We start from the raw sequence: 21,569 nt of genomic DNA, 5'->3' as shown, positions 1-21,569 counted from the left end.
CGTGTGCCGCCAGGCCCCGCACACGTCACACACGTGTGCCGTGCCCCGTGATGCGCGTCCCAGACGTCACACGTGCCCCGTCCCCACCCCTGGGTGCGACCGTGGGGGCAAAGGTCACGGCCCCACCCCCACCCGTGGGGAACCCCCTGGGGGGAGGGGCGGGGCACCACGTCACGGGGGGTGGGGAGACTGGAGGGGCACTGGGAGGGCACCGGTTGGGAACAGGGAGGGCACTGGTGGGAACTGGGAGGCACTGGGAGAAACTGGTGGGGCATTGGGAGACACTGGGAGACACTGGTGGGGCACTGGGGGACACTGGTGGGGCACTGGGAGACACTGGGGGACACTGGGAGACACTGGGAGAAGCTGGTGGGGTACTGAGAGGCACTGGGCAACACTGGGAGAAGCTGGGAGACACTGGTGGGGCACTGGGGGACACTGGTGGGGCACTGGGGGACACTGGGAGAAGCTGGTGGGGCACTGAGAGGCACTGGGCGACACTGGGAGAAGCTGGGAGACACTGGTGGGGCACTGGGGGACACTGGGAGACACTGGTGGGGCACTGGGGGACACTGGGGGACACTGGGGGACACTGGGAGAAGCTGGTGGGGCACTGGGAGAAGCTGGTGGAGCACTGGGAGACACTGGTGGGGCACTGGGAGACACTGGGGGACGCTGGTGGGGCACTGGGAGACACTGATGGGGCACTGGGAGACACTGGGGGACACTGGGAGACACTGGGAGAAGCTGGTGGGGCACTGAGAGGCACTGGGCGACACTGGGAGAAGCTGGGAGACACTGGTGGGGCACTGGGGGACACTGGGAGAAGCTGGTGGACACTGGAAGACACTGGGAGACACTGGTAGGGCACTGGGGGATACTGAGAGACACTGGTGGGGCACTGGGGGACACTGGGAGAAGCTGGTGGGGCACTAGTGGGACCCTGGTGGGATACTGGGATACACTGGGAGACACTGGTGGGAACTGGGAGGCACTGGTGGGAACTGGGAGACCCCCAACCTGTCCCCCCCTTATCCTGCCAGGACAGACACCCCCCCCCCCGATGTCCCCCCCCCCCCCCGTTGTCTCCCCGTGTCCCCCAGCCCCACCAGTCCCGTGTCCCCCCCCTCCCCCCATGTCCCCACCAGCCCAGCCCCCACCCGTGTCCCCACCCCATGTCCCCCCCACCCCCGTGTCCCCCCATGTCCCCACCCCCTTCCCCCACCCCCCAGATCCGTGTCACCCTTGTCACCCACTGATGACACCACCCCATTCTCCACCCTCACCGTCACCGCGGTGGGCCACACCTTGCCCCACCCCCCCAACTCACTTGGGGACAAAAGTCCAAGCCCCCCCCACCCCACCCCCCCACCCCCACCCCCCAAGTGACATATTTCTCCCGCCACACCCCGGCTACCTGGTTCAGTCGCCTGGCCGGAGCCACAGAGGAAGGACATGGCCATGGGGGAGGGGACCCACCGTTGGGTGGCCACTCTCCTGGGCTGGGCCATAGCAGGTGGGTTTGGAGACCCACCACCCTTGGAGGGTGGGGGGAGGGGTGCCACGGGCGGGTGGGAGGGGGGGCATGGTGGGGGAGGAGGAGGAGGAAGGTTTGGGGGGGGTCTTCCATGGGGTGGTGGTTGGGTTGAGGGACGTGGTGGGATCTTCTCATGGTTGATACTCTCCAACGGTGGCCACCATGGAAGAAGCCCCCAGGCCAGGGTGGGCCAGGGGTGGGGGAGGGGGGTCGTGGTGGGGGAGGAGGAGGAGGAGGAGGAAGGTTCAGGGGGTCTTGCATGGAGGGGTGGTTGGGTTGAGGGACGTGGTGGGATCTTCTCATGGTTGATGTTCTTCAACCGTGGCCATCATGGAAGAAGCCCCCAGGCCAGGGTGGGCCAGGGGTGGGGGGAGGGGGGGTCGTGGTGGGGGAGGAGGAGGAGGAGGAAGGTTCAGGGGGTCTTGCATGGAGGGGTGGTTGGGTTGAGGGACGTGGTGGGATCTTCTCATGGTTGATATTCTCCAACGGTGGCCACCATGGAAGAAGCCCCCAGGCCAAGGTGGGCCAGGGCTGGGGGAGGGGGATCGTGGTGGGGGGAGGAGCAGGAGGAAGGTTTGGGGGGGGGTCTTCCATGGAGGCGTGGTTGGGTTGAGGGACGTGGTGGGATCTTCTCACGGTTGATGTTCTCCTGCAGTGGCTGCCATGGCAGAAGCACCCGGGCCGAGGTGGGACAGAGGTGGGGGTTGGGGGGACACGATGGGAAGGTCCAACCCCCCCGGCGCCACAGAGGAGGTCACTGGTGATGTCGCCATAACGGGCTCCACCACCCCAAAAGACTCTTGGTCCTTGACCACTGGAGACAATTCCACTCAAGTGACATACATGAACAGTTCCACCACCTCGGAAGGTGCCACCATGGTCTCCACCACTGCAGCCACCCCAAGCCCTGTCACTGCTGCAGACGAGACCTCCATGACAGGGTCCACCAAATCAGAAGGTGCCACAACAGACTTCTCCACCACTGCAGCCACCCCAAGCACTGTCACCTCCACAGATGTCACCCCCATGACAGCCTCCACCACCTCAGAAGATGCCTCCACCATCTTCTCCAGCACAAGTGGAGAAATCCCAAGTACTGTCCACTGCCACTGAGGTGACCTCTGTGACACCAGCCACCACCTCAGAACGTGCCAACACGGTGTCTTCCACCACTGGGGCCACCCCAAGCACTGTCACCTCCACTGATGTCACCTCCGCGGCACCTGCCACCACTACAGAAGGTGCCTCCACGGTCTTCTCCACTATTGAGGCCACCCCAAGCACTGTTACCCTCCACTGTGGTGACCTCCACAGCATCACCCACCATGTCAGAACGTGCCACATCGGTCTTCTCCACCACCGGAGCCACGCCAAGCCCTGTCACTGCCACTGAGGTCACCTCCATGACAATGTCCACCATGTCAGAAGGTGCCACCACAGTCTCCTCCACCACAGGGGCCACCCCAAGCACTGTCACCTCCACAGATGTCACCTCCGCAGCACCTGCCACCACTACAGAAGGTGCCTCCACGGTCTTCTCCACCATTGAAGCCACCCCAAGCACATTTACCTCCACTCTGGTCACCTCCACAGCATCACCCACCATGCCACAAGGTCCCACCACTCTCTTCTCCACCACTGGAGCCACCTACTCTGCTGTCACCCCCCACAGATGTGACCTCCATGACAGTTCCCACCACACTAGAAGGTGCCACCACCATCTCCACCACGGGAGCCACCGCAGGCACTGTCTCTGCTGCAGGACGTGACCTCTGTGACAGTCCCCACCATGTCAGAAGGTGCCTGCCTCGGTATCGTCCACCACTGGACCCACCCCAACTACTGTCACCTCCACAAAAAGTCCCCACCAACGTCAGAAGGTGCCACCACCATCTTCTCCACCACTGGACCCACCCCCAGCACTGTCACCTCCACTGATGTCACCTCCATGACAGGCTCCACCACCTCAGAAGATGCCACCACCATCTTCTCCAGCACCGCGGGATCCATGCCAAGCACTGTTAACCTTTACAGATGTGACATCCATGACAGTTCCCACCACACCAGAAGGTGCCACCAGTGTCTCTTCCACCACTGGAGCCACCCATGGCACTGTCACCTCCACTGTGGTGACCTCCACAGCATCACCCACCATGTCAGAACGTGCCACCACCGTCTTCTCCACCACTGGGGCCAACCAAGCACTGTCACCCTCCACAGATGTCTCCTCCATGACAGCCTCCACCACCTCAGAAGGTGGCAGCAGTGTGTCTTCCACCACCGGAGCCCACCCCAAGCACTGTCACTCGCACTGAGATGACCTCTGTCACAGTCCCCCCACACCAGAAGGTGCCACCTACGCTCTTCTCCACAACAGGACTCACCCCAAGCACTGTCACCTCCACAGATGTCACCCCCATGACAGCCTCCACCACCTCAGAAGGTGCCACCGCGGTCTTCTCCACCACTGGGGCCACCCCAAGCCCTGTCTCTGCTGCAGACGTGACCTCTGTGACAGTCCCCACCATGTCAGAAGGTTCCACATTGGTGTCCTCCACCACTGGACCCACCCCAACCACGGTGACCTCCACTGAGGTGGCCTCCATGACAACCCCCACCACGTCAGAAGGTCCCACCACCATCTTCTCCACCGCTGGACCCACCTCAAGCACTGTTCCACCTCCACAGATGTGACCTCCCTGACAGTGTCCATCACCTCAGAAGGTACCACCAGTGTCTCCTCCACCACTGGAGCCACCCATGGCACTGTCACCCTCCACTGTGGTGACCTCCACAGCATCACCCCACCATGTCAGAAGGTACCACCACGCTCTCCTCCACCACTGCAGCCAACCCCAAGCACTGTCACCTCCAAAGATGTCACCCCCATGACAGCCTCCACCACATCAGAAGGTGCCACCAACCATCTTCTCCACCACTGCAGCCACCCCAAGCAACTGTCACCCTCCAAAGATGTCACCCCCATGACAGCCTCCACCACCTCAGAAGGTGCCACCACGGTCTTCTCCACAATAGGACCCCACCCCAAGCACTGTCACCTCAACCAATGTCACCCCCATGACAGCCTCCACCACCACTACAGAAGGTGCCTCCACGGGTCTTCTCCACCATTGAAGCCACCCCAAGCACTGTTACCTCCACTCTGGTCACCTCCACAGCATCACCCACCATGCCACAAGGTCCCACCATGCTCTTCTCCACCACTGGAGCCACCTACTCTGCTGTCACCATCCACAGATGTGACCTCCATGACAGTCCCCACCACACCAGAAGGTGCCACCACCATCTTGTCCACCACAGGAGCCACCCCAAGCCCTGTCTCTGCCGCAGACGTGACCTCTGTGACAGTCCCCACCATGTCAGAAGGTGCCAGCACCATCTCCTCCACCACTGCAGCCCACCCCAAGCACTGTCACCCGCACTGAGATGACCTCCGTCACAGTCCCCACACCAGAAGGTGCCACCACACTCTTCTCCACAACAGGACCTCACCCCCAAGCACTGTCACCTCCACAGATGTCACCTCCACAACTGTGCCCACCACCTCAGAAGGTGCCACCACGGTGTCTTCCACGACTGGGGCCACCCCAAGCACTGTCAGCTCCGCTGTGGTGACGTCCATGGCACCTGCCACCACTACAGAAGATGCCTCCACGGTCTTCTCCATGACTGGGTCCACCCCAAGCATAGTCAGTGCCACAGACGTGACCTCTGTGACAGTCCCCACCATGTCAGAAGGTGCCACCACGGTATCCTCCACCACTGGACCCCACCCCAACGATGGTCACCTCCATGACAACCCCCACCACGTCAGAAGGTCCCACCACCATCTTCTCCACCGCTGGACCCACCTCAAGCACTGTCACCTCCACAGATGTGACCTCCATGACAGTGTCCATCACCTCAGAGGGTACCACCAGTGTCTCTTCCACCACTGGAGCCACCCATGGCACTGTCACCTCTACTGATATGACCTCTGTGACAGTCCCCACCATGTCAGAAGGTACCACCACCATCTTCTCCACCGCTGCAGCCACCCCAAGCACTGTCACCTCCACAGATGTCACCCCCATGACAGCCTCCACCACCTCAGAAGGTGCCTCCACCATCTTCTCCAGCACAAGTGGAGAAACCCCAAGCACTGTCACTGCCACTGAGGTGACCTCTGTGACACCAGCCACCACCTCAGAACGTGCCAACACGGTGTCTTCCACCACTGGGGCCACCCCAAGCTCTGTCACCTCCACTGATGTCACCTCCATGGCACCTGCCACCACTACAGAAGGTGCCTCCACGGTCTTCTCCACTATTGAGGCCACCCCAAGCACTGTTACCTCCACTGTGGTGACCTCCACAGCATCACCCACCATGTCAGAACGTGCCACATCGGTCTTCTCCACCACCGGAGCCACGCCAAGCCCTGTCACTGCCACTGAGGTCACCTCCATGACAATGTCCACCATGTCAGAAGGTGCCACCACAGTCTCCTCCACCACAGGGGCCACCCCAAGCACTGTCACCTCCACAGATGTCACCTCCGCAGCACCTGCCACCACTACAGAAGGTGCCTCCACGGTCTTCTCCACCATTGAAGCCACCCCAAGCACATTTACCTCCACTCTGGTCACCTCCACAGCATCACCCACCATGCCACAAGGTCCCACCACTCTCTTCTCCACCACTGGAGCCACCTACTCTGCTGTCACCCCCACAGATGTGACCTCCATGACAGTTCCCACCACACTAGAAGGTGCCACCACCATCTCCACCACGGGAGCCACCGCAGGCACTGTCTCTGCTGCAGACGTGACCTCTGTGACAGTCCCCACCATGTCAGAAGGTGCCGCCTCGGTATCGTCCACCACTGGACCCACCCCAACTACTGTCACCTCCACAAAAGTCCCCACCACGTCAGAAGGTGCCACCACCATCTTCTCCACCACTGGACCCACCCCCAGCACTGTCACCTCCACTGATGTCACCTCCATGACAGGCTCCACCACCTCAGAAGATGCCACCACCATCTTCTCCAGCACCGCGGGATCCATGCCAAGCACTGTTACCTTTACAGATGTGACATCCATGACAGTTCCCACCACACCAGAAGGTGCCACCAGTGTCTCTTCCACCACTGGAGCCACCCATGGCACTGTCACCTCCACTGTGGTGACCTCCACAGCATCACCCACCATGTCAGAACGTGCCACCACCGTCTTCTCCACCACTGGGGCCAACCCAAGCACTGTCACCTCCACAGATGTCTCCTCCATGACAGCCTCCACCACCTCAGAAGGTGGCAGCAGTGTGTCTTCCACCACCGGAGCCACCCCAAGCACTGTCACTCGCACTGAGATGACCTCTGTCACAGTCCCCACACCAGAAGGTGCCACCACGCTCTTCTCCACAACAGGACTCACCCCAAGCACTGTCACCTCCACAGATGTCACCCCCATGACAGCCTCCACCACCTCAGAAGGTGCCACCGCGGTCTTCTCCACCACTGGGGCCACCCCAAGCCCTGTCTCTGCTGCAGACGTGACCTCTGTGACAGTCCCCACCATGTCAGAAGGTTCCACATTGGTGTCCTCCACCACTGGACCCACCCCAACCACGGTGACCTCCACTGAGGTGGCCTCCATGACAACCCCCACCACGTCAGAAGGTCCCACCACCATCTTCTCCACCGCTGGACCCACCTCAAGCACTGTCACCTCCACAGATGTGACCTCCCTGACAGTGTCCATCACCTCAGAAGGTACCACCAGTGTCTCCTCCACCACTGGAGCCACCCATGGCACTGTCACCTCCACTGTGGTGACCTCCACAGCATCACCCACCATGTCAGAAGGTACCACCACGCTCTCCTCCACCACTGCAGCCACCCCAAGCACTGTCACCTCCAAAGATGTCACCCCCATGACAGCCTCCACCACATCAGAAGGTGCCACCACCATCTTCTCCACCACTGCAGCCACCCCAAGCACTGTCACCTCCAAAGATGTCACCCCCATGACAGCCTCCACCACCTCAGAAGGTTCCACCACGGTCTTCTCCACAATAGGACCCACCCCAAGCTCTGTCACCTCAACCAATGTCACCCCCATGACAGCCTCCACCACCACTACAGAAGGTGCCTCCACGGTCTTCTCCACCATTGAAGCCACCCCAAGCACATTTACCTCCACTCTGGTCACCTCCACAGCATCACCCACCATGCCACAAGGTCCCACCACGCTCTTCTCCACCACTGGAGCCACCTACTCTGCTGTCACCTCCACAGATGTGACCTCCATGACAGTCCCCACCACACCAGAAGGTGCCACCACCATCTTGCCCACCACAGGAGCCACCCCAAGCCCTGTCTCTGCCGCAGACGTGACCTCTGTGACAGTCCCCACCATGTCAGAAGGTGCCAGCACCATCTCCTCCACCACTGCAGCCACCCCAAGCACTGTCACCCGCACTGAGATGACCTCCGTCACAGTCCCCACACCAGAAGGTGCCACCACACTCTTCTCCACAACAGGACTCACCCCAAGCACTGTCACCTCCACAGATGTCACCTCCACAACTGTGCCCACCACCTCAGAAGGTGCCACCACGGTGTCTTCCACCACTGGGGCCACCCCAAGCACTGTCAGCTCCGCTGTGGTGACGTCCACGGCACCTGCCACCACTACAGAAGATGCCTCCACGGTCTTCTCCATGACTGGGTCCACCCCAAGCATAGTCAGTGCCACAGACGTGACCTCTGTGACAGTCCCCACCATGTCAGAAGGTGCCACCACGGTATCCTCCACCACTGGACCCACCCCAACGATGGTCACCTCCATGACAACCCCCACCACGTCAGAAGGTCCCACCACCATCTTCTCCACCGCTGGACCCACCTCAAGCACTGTCACCTCCACAGATGTGACCTCCCTGACAGTGTCCATCACCTCAGAGGGTACCACCAGTGTCTCTTCCACCACTGGAGCCACCCATGGCACTGTCACCTCTACTGATATGACCTCTGTGACAGTCCCCACCATGTCAGAAGGTACCACCACCATCTTCTCCACCACTGCAGCCACCCCAAGCACTGTCACCTCCACAGATGTCACCCCCATGACAGCCTCCACCACCTCAGAAGGTGCCACCACCATCTTCTCCAGCACAAGTGGAGAAACCCCAAGCACTGTCACTGCCACTGAGGTGACCTCTGTGACACCAGCCACCACCTCAGAACGTGCCAACACGGTGTCTTCCACCACTGGGGCCACCCCAAGCTCTGTCACCTCCACTGATGTCACCTCCATGGCACCTGCCACCACTACAGAAGGTGCCTCCACGGTCTTCTCCACTATTGAGGCCACCCCAAGCACTGTTACCTCCACTGTGGTGACCTCCACAGCATCACCCACCATGTCAGAACGTGCCACATCGGTCTTCTCCACCACCGGAGCCACGCCAAGCCCTGTCACTGCCACTGAGGTCACCTCCATGACAATGTCCACCATGTCAGAAGGTGCCACCACAGTCTCCTCCACCACAGGGGCCACCCCAAGCACTGTCACCTCCACAGATGTCACCTCCGCAGCACCTGCCACCACTACAGAAGGTGCCTCCACGGTCTTCTCCACCATTGAAGCCACCCCAAGCACATTTACCTCCACTCTGGTCACCTCCACAGCATCACCCACCATGCCACAAGGTCCCACCACTCTCTTCTCCACCACTGGAGCCACCTACTCTGCTGTCACCCCCACAGATGTGACCTCCATGACAGTTCCCACCACACTAGAAGGTGCCACCACCATCTCCACCACGGGAGCCACCGCAGGCACTGTCTCTGCTGCAGACGTGACCTCTGTGACAGTCCCCACCATGTCAGAAGGTGCCGCCTCGGTATCGTCCACCACTGGACCCACCCCAACTACTGTCACCTCCACAAAAGTCCCCACCACGTCAGAAGGTGCCACCACCATCTTCTCCACCACTGGACCCACCCCCAGCACTGTCACCTCCACTGATGTCACCTCCATGACAGGCTCCACCACCTCAGAAGATGCCACCACCATCTTCTCCAGCACCGCGGGATCCATGCCAAGCACTGTTACCTTTACAGATGTGACATCCATGACAGTTCCCACCACACCAGAAGGTGCCACCAGTGTCTCTTCCACCACTGGAGCCACCCATGGCACTGTCACCATCCACTGTGGTGACCTCCACAGCATCACCCACCATGTCAGAACGTGCCACCACCGTCTTCTCCACCACTGGGGCCAACCCAAGCACTGTCACCTCCACAGATGTCTCCTCCATGACAGCCTCCGCCACCTCAGAAGGTGGCAGCAGTGTGTCTTCCACCACCGGAGCCACCCCAAGCACTGTCACTCGCACTGAGATGACCTCTGTCACAGTCCCCACACCAGAAGGTGCCACCACGCTCTTCTCCACAACAGGACTCACCCCAAGCACTGTCACCTCCAACGATGTCACCTCCATGACAGTCCCCACCACCTCAGAAGGTGCCACCACCATCTTCTCCACAAGTGGCAGAACCCCAAGCCCTGTCACTGCCACTGAGGTCACATCCATGACAGCTCCTACCACCTCAGAAGTTGCCACCACACTCTCCTCCACCACTGGACCCACCTACTCTGCTGTCACCTCCACAGATGTGACCTCCATGACAGTCCCCACCACACCAGAAGGTGCCACCACCATCTTCTCCACCACGGGAGCCACCTCAGACACGGTCTCTGCTGCAGACGTGACCTCTGTGACAGTCCCCACCATGTCAGAAGGTGCCACCACGCTCTCCTCCACCACTGGGGCCACCCCAAGCACTGTCACCTCCACAGATGTCACCCCCATGACAGCCTCCACCACCTCAGAAGGTGCCACCACCATCTTCTCCAGCACAAGTGGAGAAACCCCAAGCACTGTCACTGCCACTGAGGTGACCTCTGTGACGCCAGCCACCACCTCAGAACGTGCCACCACGGTGTCTTCCACCACTGGGGCCACCCCAAGCACTGTCACCTCCGCTGTGGTGACCTCCGCGGCACCTGCCACCACTACAGAAGGTGCCTCCACGGTCTTCTCCATGACTGGGTCCACCCCAAGCTTAGTCACCGCCACAGATGGGACCTCTGTGACAGTCCCCACCATGTCAGAAAGTGCCACCTCGGTGTCCTCCACTACTGGACCCACCCCAACCACGGTCACCTCCACTGAGGTGACCTCCATGACAACCCCCACCACATCAGAAGGTCCCACCACCATCTTCTCCACCGCTGGACCCACCTCAAGCACTGTCACCTCCACAGATGTGACCTCCCTGACAGTGTCCATCACCTCAGAAGGTACCACCAGTGTCTCCTCCACCACTGGAGCCACCCATGGCACTGTCACCTCCACTGTGGTGACCTCCACAGCATCACCCACCATGTCAGAAGGTACCACCACCATCTTCTCCACCACTGGGGCCACCCCAAGCACTGTCACCTCCAAAGATGTCACCCCCATGACAGCCTCCACCACCTTAGAAGGTGCCACCACGGTCTTCTCCACAATAGGACACACCCCAAGCACTGTCACCTCAACCAATGTCACCCCCATGACAGCCTCCACCACCACTACAGAAGGTGCCTCCACGGTCTTCTCCACCATTGAAGCCACCCCAAGCACTGTTATCTCCACTCTGGTCACCTCCACAGCATCACCCACCATGCCACAAGGTCCCACCACGCTCTTCTCCACCACTGGAGCCACCTACTCTGCTGTCACCTCTACAGATGTGACCTCCATGACAGTCCCCACCACTCCAGAAGGTGCCACCACCATCTTGTCCACCACAGGAGCCACCTCAGACACGGTCTCTGCCGCAGACGTGACCTCTGTGACAGTCCCCACCATGTCAGAAGGTGCCAGCACCATCTCCTCCACCACTGCAGCCACCCCAAGCACTGTCACCCGCACTGAGATGACCTCTGTCACAGTCCCCACACCAGAAGGTGCCACCACACTCTTCTCCACAACAGGACTCACCCCAAGCACTGTCACCTCCACAGATGTCACCTCCACAACTGTGCCCACCACCTCAGAAGGTGCCACCACGGTGTCTTCCACGACTGGGGCCACCCCAAGCACTGTCAGCTCCGCTGTGGTGACGTCCACGGCACCTGCCACCACTACAGAAGATGCCTCCACGGTCTTCTCCATGACTGGGTCCACCCCAAGCATAGTCAGTGCCACAGATGTGACCTCTGTGACAGTCCCCACCATGTCAGAAGGTGCCACCACGGTATCCTCCACCACTGGACCCACCCCAACGATGGTCACCTCCATGACAACCCCCACCATGTCAGAAGGTCCCACCACCATCTTCTCCACCGCTGGACCCACCTCAAGCACTGTCACCTCCACAGATGTGACCTCCCTGACAGTGTCCATCACCTCAGAGGGTACCACCAGTGTCTCTTCCACCACTGGAGCCACCCATGGCACTGTCACCTCTACTGATATGACCTCTGTGACAGTCCCCACCATGTCAGAAGGTGCCACCACGCTCTCCTCCACCACTGGGGCCACCCCAAGCACTGTCACCTCCACAGATGTCACCCCCATGACAGCCTCCACCACCTCAGAAGGTGCCACCACCATCTTCTCCAGCACAAGTGGAGAAACCCCAAGCACTGTCACTGCCACTGAGGTGACCTCTGTGACGCCAGCCACCACCTCAGAACGTGCCACCACGGTGTCTTCCACCACTGGGGCCACCCCAAGCACTGTCACCTCCGCTGTGGTGACCTCCGCGGCACCTGCCACCACTACAGAAGGTGCCTCCACGGTCTTCTCCATGACTGGGTCCACCCCAAGCTTAGTCACCGCCACAGATGGGACCTCTGTGACAGTCCCCACCATGTCAGAAAGTGCCACCTCGGTGTCCTCCACTACTGGACCCACCCCAACCACGGTCACCTCTACTGAGATGACCTCCATGACAACCCCCACCACATCAGAAGGTCCCACCACCATCTTCTCCACCGCTGGACCCACCTCAAGCACTGTCACCTCCACAGATGTGACCTCCCTGACAGTGTCCATCACCTCAGAAGGTGCCACCAGTGTCTCTTCCACCACTGGAGCCACCCATGGCACATTCACCTCCACTGTGATGACCTCCACAGCATCACCCACCATGTCAGAAGGTGCCACCACGCTCTCCTCCACCACTGGGGCCACCCCAAGCACTGTCACCTCCACAGATGTCTCCTCCATGACAGCCTCCACCACCTCAGAAGGTGGCAGCAGTGTGTCTTCCACCACCGGAGCCACCCCAAGCACTGTCACTCGCACTGAGATGACCTCTGTCACAGTCCCCACACCAGAAGGTGCCACCACGCTCTTCTCCACAACAGGACTCACCCCAAGCACTGTCACCTCCACAGATGTCACCCCCATGACAGCCTCCACCACCTCAGAAGGTGCCACCGCGGTCTTCTCCACCACTGGGGCCACCCCAAGCCCTGTCTCTGCTGCAGACGTGACCTCTGTGACAGTCCCCACCATGTCAGAAGGTTCCACATTGGTGTCCTCCACCACTGGACCCACCCCAACCACGGTGACCTCCACTGAGGTGGCCTCCATGACAACCCCCACCACGTCAGAAGGTCCCACCACCATCTTCTCCACCGCTGGACCCACCTCAAGCACTGTCACCTCCACAGATGTGACCTCCCTGACAGTGTCCATCACCTCAGAAGGTACCACCAGTGTCTCCTCCACCACTGGAGCCACCCATGGCACTGTCACCTCCACTGTGGTGACCTCCACAGCATCACCCACCATGTCAGAAGGTACCACCACGCTCTCCTCCACCACTGCAGCCACCCCAAGCACTGTCACCTCCAAAGATGTCACCCCCATGACAGCCTCCACCACCTTAGAAGGTGCCACCACGGTCTTCTCCACAATAGGACACACCCCAAGCACTGTCACCTCAACCAATGTCACCCCCATGACAGCCTCCACCACCACTACAGAAGGTGCCTCCACGGTCTTCTCCACCATTGAAGCCACCCCAAGCACATTTACCTCCACTCTGGTCACCTCCACAGCATCACCCACCATGCCACAAGGTCCCACCACGCTCTTCTCCACCACTGGAGCCACCTACTCTGCTGTCACCTCCACAGATGTGACCTCCATGACAGTCCCCACCACACCAGAAGGTGCCACCACCATCTTGCCCACCATAGGAGCCACCCCAAGCCCTGTCTCTGCCGCAGACGTGACCTCTGTGACAGTCCCCACCATGTCAGAAGGTGCCAGCACCATCTCCTCCACCACTGCAGCCACCCCAAGCACTGTCACCCGCACTGAGATGACCTCCGTCACAGTCCCCACACCAGAAGGTGCCACCACACTCTTCTCCACAACAGGACTCACCCCAAGCACTGTCACCTCCACAGATGTCACCTCCACAACTGTGCCCACCACCTCAGAAGGTGCCACCACGGTGTCTTCCACCACTGGGGCCACCCCAAGCACTGTCAGCTCCGCTGTGGTGACGTCCACGGCACCTGCCACCACTACAGAAGATGCCTCCACGGTCTTCTCCATGACTGGGTCCACCCCAAGCATAGTCAGTGCCACAGACGTGACCTCTGTGACAGTCCCCACCATGTCAGAAGGTGCCACCACGGTATCCTCCACCACTGGACCCACCCCAACGATGGTCACCTCCATGACAACCCCCACCACGTCAGAAGGTCCCACCACCATCTTCTCCACCGCTGGACCCACCTCAAGCACTGTCACCTCCACAGATGTGACCTCCATGACAGTGTCCATCACCTCAGAGGGTACCAGCAGTGTCTCTTCCACCACTGGAGCCACCCATGGCACTGTCACCTCTACTGATATGACCTCTGTGACAGTCCCCACCATGTCAGAAGGTACCACCACCATCTTCTCCACCGCTGCAGCCACCCCAAGCACTGTCACCTCCACAGATGTCACCCCCATGACAGTCTTCACCACCTCAGAAGGTGCCACCACAGTCTCCTCCACCACAGGGGCCACCACAAGCACTGTCACCTCCACTGATGTCACCTCCATGGCACCTGCCACCACTACAGAAGGTGCCTCCACGGTCTTCTCCACTATTGAGGCCACCCCAAGCACTGTTACCTCCACTGTGGTGACCTCCACAGCATCACCCACCATGTCAGAACGTGCCACATCGGTCTTCTCCACCACCGGAGCCACGCCAAGCCCTGTCACTGCCACTGAGGTCACCTCCATGACAATGTCCACCATGTCAGAAGGTGCCACCACAGTCTCCTCCACCACAGGGGCCACCCCAAGCACTGTCACCTCCACAGATGTCACCTCCGCAGCACCTGCCACCACTACAGAAGGTGCCTCCACGGTCTTCTCCACCATTGAAGCCACCCCAAGCACATTTACCTCCACTCTGGTCACCTCCACAGCATCACCCACCATGCCACAAGGTCCCACCACGCTCTTCTCCACCACTGGAGCCACCTACTCTGCTGTCACCTCTACAGATGTGACCTCCATGACAGTCCCCACCACACCAGAAGGTGCCACCACCATCTTCTCCACAAGTGGAGTAACCCCAAGCCCTGTCACTGCCACTGAGGTGACCTCTGTGACAGTCCCCACCATGTCAGAAGGTGCCACCTCGGAGTCCTCCATCACTGGACCCACCCCTACCACGGTCACCTCCACTGAGGTGACCTCCATGACAACCCCCACCACGTCAGAAGATGCCACCACCATCTTCTCCACCGCTGGACCCACCTCAAGCACTGTCACCTCCACAGATGTGACCTCCCTGACAGTGTCCATCACCTCAGAAGGTACCACCAGTGTCTCCTCCACCACTGGAGCCACCCATGGCACTGTCACCTCCACTGTGGTGACCTCCACAGCATCACCCACCATGTCAGAAGGTACCACCACGCTCTCCTCCACCACTGCAGCCACCCCAAGCACTGTCACCTCCAAAGATGTCACCCCCATGACAGCCTCCACCACATCAGAAGGTGCCACCACCATCTTCTCCACAACAAGACTCACCCCAAGCACTGTCACCGCCAAAGATGTCACCCCCATGACAGCCTCCACCACCTCAGAAGGTCCCACCACCATCTTCTCCACCGCTGGACCCACCTCAAGCACTGTCACCTCCACAGATGTGACCTCCCTGACAGTGTCCATCACCTCAGAAGGTACCACCAGTGTCTCCTCCACCACTGGAGCCACCCATGGCACTGTCACCTCCACTGTGGTGACCTCCACAGCATCACCCACCATGTCAGAAGGTACCACCACCATCTTCTCCACCACTGGGGCCACCCCAAGCACTGTCACCTCCAAAGATGTCACCCCCATGACAGCCTCCACCACCTTAGAAGGTGCCACCACGGTCTTCTCCACAATAGGACCCACCCCAAGCACTGTCACCTCAACCGATGTCACCCCCATGACAGCCTCCACCACCACTACAGTAGGTGCCTCCACGGTCTTCTCCACCATTGAAGCCACCCCAAGCACTGTTACCTCCACTCTGGTCACCTCCACAGCATCACCCACCATGCCACAAGGTCCCACCACGCTCTTCTCCACCACTGGACCCACCTACTCTGCTGTCACCTCCACAGATGTGACCTCCATGACAGTCCCCACCACACCAGAAGGTGCCACCACCATCTTGTCCACCACAGGAGCCACCTCAGACACGGTCTCTGCCGCAGACGTGACCTCTGTGACAGTCCCCACCATGTCAGAAGGTGCCAGCACCATCTCCTCCACCACTGCAGCCACCCCAAGCACTGTCACCCGCACTGAGATGACCTCCGTCACAGTCCCCACACCAGAAGGTGCCACCACACTCTTCTCCACAACAGGACTCACCCCAAGCACTGTCACCTCCACAGATGTCACCTCCACAACTGTGCCCACCACCTCAGAAGGTGCCACCAACATCTTCTCCAGCACAAGTGGAGGAACCCCAAGCACTGTCACCTCCACTGAGGTGACCTCCATGACAGCTCCCACCACCTCAGAAGGTGCCACCACGCTCTCCTCCACCATTGGAGCCACCTTCACTGCTGTCACCTCCACAGATGTCACCTCCATGACAGTCTCTGACTCCTCAGAAGGTGCCACCATCTTCTCCACCACAGGAGCCACACCAAGCACTGTCACCTCCACTGATGTGACCCCTGTGACAATTCCTGGTACCTCAGAAGATGCCACCACCATCTTCTCAACTACAGGATCTACCGCAAGCACTGTCACTGCCCCTGACGTGACCTCCATGACTCTTCCCACAACCTCAGTAGGTGCCACCACGTTCTCCTCGAACATTGGAGACACCCAGAGCACTGTCACCTCCACTGAGATGACCTCCGCAGCATCTCCCACCACCTCAGAAGGTGCCACCACAGACTTCTTGGCTACTGGATCCACCTTCCCTATTGTCACCTCCACTGATGTGTCCTCCATGACAGTCCCCACCACACCAGAAGGTGTCACCACGGTCTTCTCCACGATGAGAACCACACCAAGCACTGTCAGCTCCACAGATGTCACCTCCATGACAGTCTCTGACACCTCAGAAAGTGCCACCATCGTCTCCTCCACCACTGGTGCCACCCCAAGCACAGTCACTACCACAGACGTGACCTCCAGGGCAGCTGCCACCACCTCAGGAGACATCTCGGCTTCTTTCTCCACCATCGGAGCCACACATGGCACTGTCACCTCCACAGACATGACCTCCACAGCATCTGCCACCACCACAGAGGGTGCCACCACCATCTTCTCCACCACAGAATCTATCCCAAGCACTGTCCCTTCCACAGACATGACCTCTGTGACAATTCCTGCTACCTCAGAAGATGCCACCACCATCTTGTCAACTACTGGAGCCACCCCAAGCACTGTCACTACCACTGAGGTGACCTCCAGCACCTCAGAAGGTCCCACCATGCTCTCCTCCACCATTGGAACCACCTTCACTGCTGTCACTTCCACTGACATGACCTCCATGACAGTCCCGACCACACCAGAAGGTGCCACCACGGTCTTCTCCACTATTGGAGCCACACCAAGCACTGTCACCTCCGCAGATGTGACCTCCATGATAGCCCAAAGTACCTCAGTCGGTGCCACCACCATCTTCTCCAGCACGGGAGCCACACCAAGCACTGTCATCTCCACCCAGGTGTCCATCACAAGCTCTCCAACCACCTCAGAAGATGCCACCATGGTCCTGTCCACCACAGGAGCCACCCCAAGCACTGCCAGCTCCACAGATGTCACCTCCATGACAGCCCCCACCACCTCAGAAGATGCCACCACCATCTTCACCACTGGAGCCACCCCAAGGACTTTCACCTCCACAGAGGTGACCTCCACTGCATCCCCAACCATCTCTGAAGATGCCACCACCATCTTCTCCACCATTGGAGCCACCCCAAGCACTGTAACCTCCACTGATGTCACCTCCACAGCAGTTTCCACCACCTCAGAAGGTGCCACCACCATCTTCTCCACCATGGAAGCCACCCCAAGCACTGTCACTGCCACTGAGGTGACCTCTGTGACAGCCCCCACCACCTCTAATGATTCCACCACGGTCTTCTCTACCACAGGAGCCACTCCAAGGACATTCACCTCCACAGATGTGACCTCCATGACAGTGTCCACCACCTCAGAAGATGCTACTACGGTCTTCACCACCACTGCAGACACCACAAGCCCTGTCACCTCTACTCAGGTCACCTCCACAACATCCCCCACCACCCCAGAAGATGCCACCACCACCTTTTCCACCACGGGAGCCACCCCAAGGACTTTCACTGCCACTGAGGTGACCACCACAGCACCTGCCACCACCTCAGATGTTGCCACCACTGTCTCTTCCACCACTGGAGCCACCCATGGCACTGTCACCTCCACTGAGGTGACCTCCACAGCATCCCCCACCATGCCAGAAGACTCCACCACCATCTTCTCCACCACAGCTGCCACCCCAATCACTGTCACCTCCACTGAGGTGGCCACCATGACAGTGCCCACCACCACAGAAGTTGCCACCACAGACTTCTCCACAACTGGCGGAACCCCAAGCACGGTCACTGCCACTGAGGTGACCTCTGTGACACCGACCGCCATATCAGAAGGTGCCACCACCATCTCCTCCACCACGGAAGCCACCCCAAGCACTGTCACCTCCACTGAGATGACCTCCACAGTATCTGCCACCACCTCAGAAGGTGCCACCACAGACTTCTCTGCTACTGGAGCCACCTTCCCTATTGTCACCTCCACTGATGTGACCTCCATGACAGTCCCCACCACACCAGAAGGTGTCACCACCATCTTCTCCAGCACAAGAGCCACCCCAAGCACTGTCAGTGCCACTGAGGTGACCTCCAGGACTGTTCCTACCACCTCAGAAGATGCGACCACGCTCTCCTCCACCATTGGAGCCACTTTCCCTATTGTCACCTCCACAGATATGACCTCCACAGCTGCTGCCACCACCTCAGAAGGTGCCACCACCATCTTCTCCAGCACAGAAGCCACCATTACTGCTGTCACCTTGACTGAGGTGACCTCCACAGCATCCCCCACCACCTCAGGAGACAACTCCACTTCTTTTCCAGCCTCTGGGGACACCTCCACTATCGTCACCTCCACAGATGTGACCTCCACAATAGCCCAAAGTACCTCAGAAGGTGCCACCACAGTCTTCTCCAGCACTGGAGTCACCCCAAGCACTGTCACCTCCACAGATGTGACCTCCATGACAGTCCCCACCACCTCAGAGGGTGTTACCACAACCTCCTCCACCACGGGAGTCACCTTCACTACTGTCACCTCCACTGTTGATACCTCCATGACAGTCCCCACCATGCCAGAAGGTGCCACCACGGTCTCCTCTACCACTGGAGCCACCACAAGCGTTGTGACTTCCACTGAGGTGACCTCCAGAGCATCCCCTACCATGTCAGAAGGTGCCACCACCATCTTCTCCACCACTGGAGCCACCTTCACTGCTGTCACCAACACAGATATGACATCCACAATGGCCCAAACTACCTCAGAAGTTGCCAGCACGATGTCCTCCACCACTGCATCCACCCATGGCACTGTCACCTCCACTGATGATACCTCCATGACAGTGCCCACCATGTCAGAAGGTGCCACCACCAACTTCTCCACGGTGGGAGCCACCCCAAGCACTGTCACTGCCACAGATGAGACCTTGATGACAACCCCCACCACCTCAGAAGTTGCCACCACGGTCTTCTCCACAATGGGAGCCACCCCAGGCACTGTCACTACCACTGAGGTGACCTCCAGGACAGCCCCCATCACCTCAGAAGGTGCCACCACCAACTTCTTTACTGGAACCACCTTCACTGCTGTCATCTCCACTGACATGACCTCCATGACAGCTGTCACCATGCCAGAAGCTGCCACCACCACCTTCTCCACAGCAGAAGTCACCCCAAGCACTGTCACCACCACAGATGTGACCTCCGTGACAGTGTCCACCACCTCAGAAGGTGCCACCACAGACTTCTCCACTAGTAGAGCCACGTTCACCACTGTCACCTCCACAGATGTGACCTCCGTGACAGCTCCCACCAAATCAGAAGGTGCCACCGTGGTCTCCACCATGTCTGGACCCACCCCAAGCACTGTCACGTCCACTCAGGTGACCTCCATAGCATCCCCCACCACCTCAGGGGACATATCCACTTCTTTCCCGGCCACTGGGGGCACCTCCACTATTGTCCCCTCTGCAGATGTGACCTCCATGACAGTCCCCACCACACCAGAAGGTGCCACCACCATCTCCTTCGCCACGGCAGCCACCTTCCCTGCTGTCACCTCCACAGATGTCACCTCCATGACAGTGTCTACCACCTCAGAAGCTGCCTCCACCATCTTCTCCACCACGGGAGCCACCCCAAGCACTGTCACCTCCACAGATGTCACCTCCATGACCACCCCCACCATGCCAGAAGGTGCCCCCACGCTCTTCTCCACTGCTGGTGTCACCCCAAGCCCTGTCACCTCCGCAGACATGACCTCCATGACACCCTCTACCCCCAAGAGGACCACCACGGCACCCATCACCACCCAACTGACCACCACAGTGCCCTCCACCCCCAATGCGACCACCGCAGCCACTCCCACCCCCCAGGAGACCACCACCACCTCATCCATCATCATTCCTCCAAGTGAGTCTTCCACCCTGGCCACCTCCACCCCAAGGAACCAACATGTCCCACCCATCCCCTCCCCCACTCCCTCCTTGGTGGGTTCCTCTGGTCCCGGGGGACCTCAGGGTGCCCTGGTGACCCTCCCCCACCTTGGTCTCTTCCAGTTGTCTGCCAGAACGGGGGCACCTACAGCGGTGGCCGGTGTCTCTGCACCCCCTATTTCTACGGCACCTACTGCGAGTACTCCACCAACTCCATCGAGACCAACCTCCGTAAGTGCCACCTCCACCCACCGCCGTGTTCTCCTTGGAGGTCCTGGCTTCCTTGGAGGTCTTGGTCTCCTTAGAATTCGTGGTTTCCTCGGAGGTCCTGGTCTCCTTAGAATTCGTGGCTTCCTTGGAGGTCCTGGACTCCCTGAATGTCCTGGTCTCCTTGGAAGTCATGGCCTCCCTGGAGGTCCTGGCTTCCTTGGAGGTCCTGGCCTCCTTGGAGGTCTGGGTCTCCTTGGAAGTCGTGGCCTCCTTGGAGGTCCTGGTCTCCTTGGAGGTCCTGGCCACCCTGGGCCACCCCACTGACCTGCCCCTCCCCCCGCACCCCTCCAGCTTTCCCGGGGACGATCGTGGCGGACTTGCAGCTGGTGGTGACCGTCACCAACTTCAACTACACGGCTGATCTGGAGGACACCGGGTCGGAGACCTTCCGCTCCTTCGAGGCCCATTTCCAGCAGGAGGTGAGGCCAT

General features: G+C 59.7%; 1 protein-coding gene across 1 annotated transcript in view; it reads left to right on the top strand.

Annotated features, from left to right (window-relative positions):
- Positions 1–2,254: 2,254 nt before the first annotated feature.
- The window catches only part of LOC129735056 (uncharacterized), a 31,012-nt gene continuing 11,697 nt past the window's right edge, over positions 2,255–21,569 (top strand). Inside the window, 13 exon segments of the mRNA XM_055700427.1 lie at positions 2,255–2,630; positions 2,683–2,827; positions 2,829–3,211; positions 3,319–3,562; positions 3,564–3,793; positions 3,915–4,213; positions 4,216–4,924; positions 5,075–5,247; positions 5,294–9,704; positions 9,778–20,847; positions 20,994–21,101; positions 21,176–21,375; positions 21,464–21,559. Of these exon segments, the coding sequence (XP_055556402.1) occupies positions 2,255–2,630; positions 2,683–2,827; positions 2,829–3,211; positions 3,319–3,562; positions 3,564–3,793; positions 3,915–4,213; positions 4,216–4,924; positions 5,075–5,247; positions 5,294–9,704; positions 9,778–20,847; positions 20,994–21,101; positions 21,176–21,375; positions 21,464–21,559 (18,444 nt within the window).

This window comes from Falco cherrug, unplaced genomic scaffold (assembly GCF_023634085.1).
Source record: "Falco cherrug isolate bFalChe1 unplaced genomic scaffold, bFalChe1.pri scaffold_224, whole genome shotgun sequence".
NCBI lineage: Eukaryota > Metazoa > Chordata > Aves > Falconiformes > Falconidae > Falco > Falco cherrug.
Note: the sequence above shows the minus strand (reverse complement) of the source record. Positions and strands in the feature narration are given on the sequence as shown.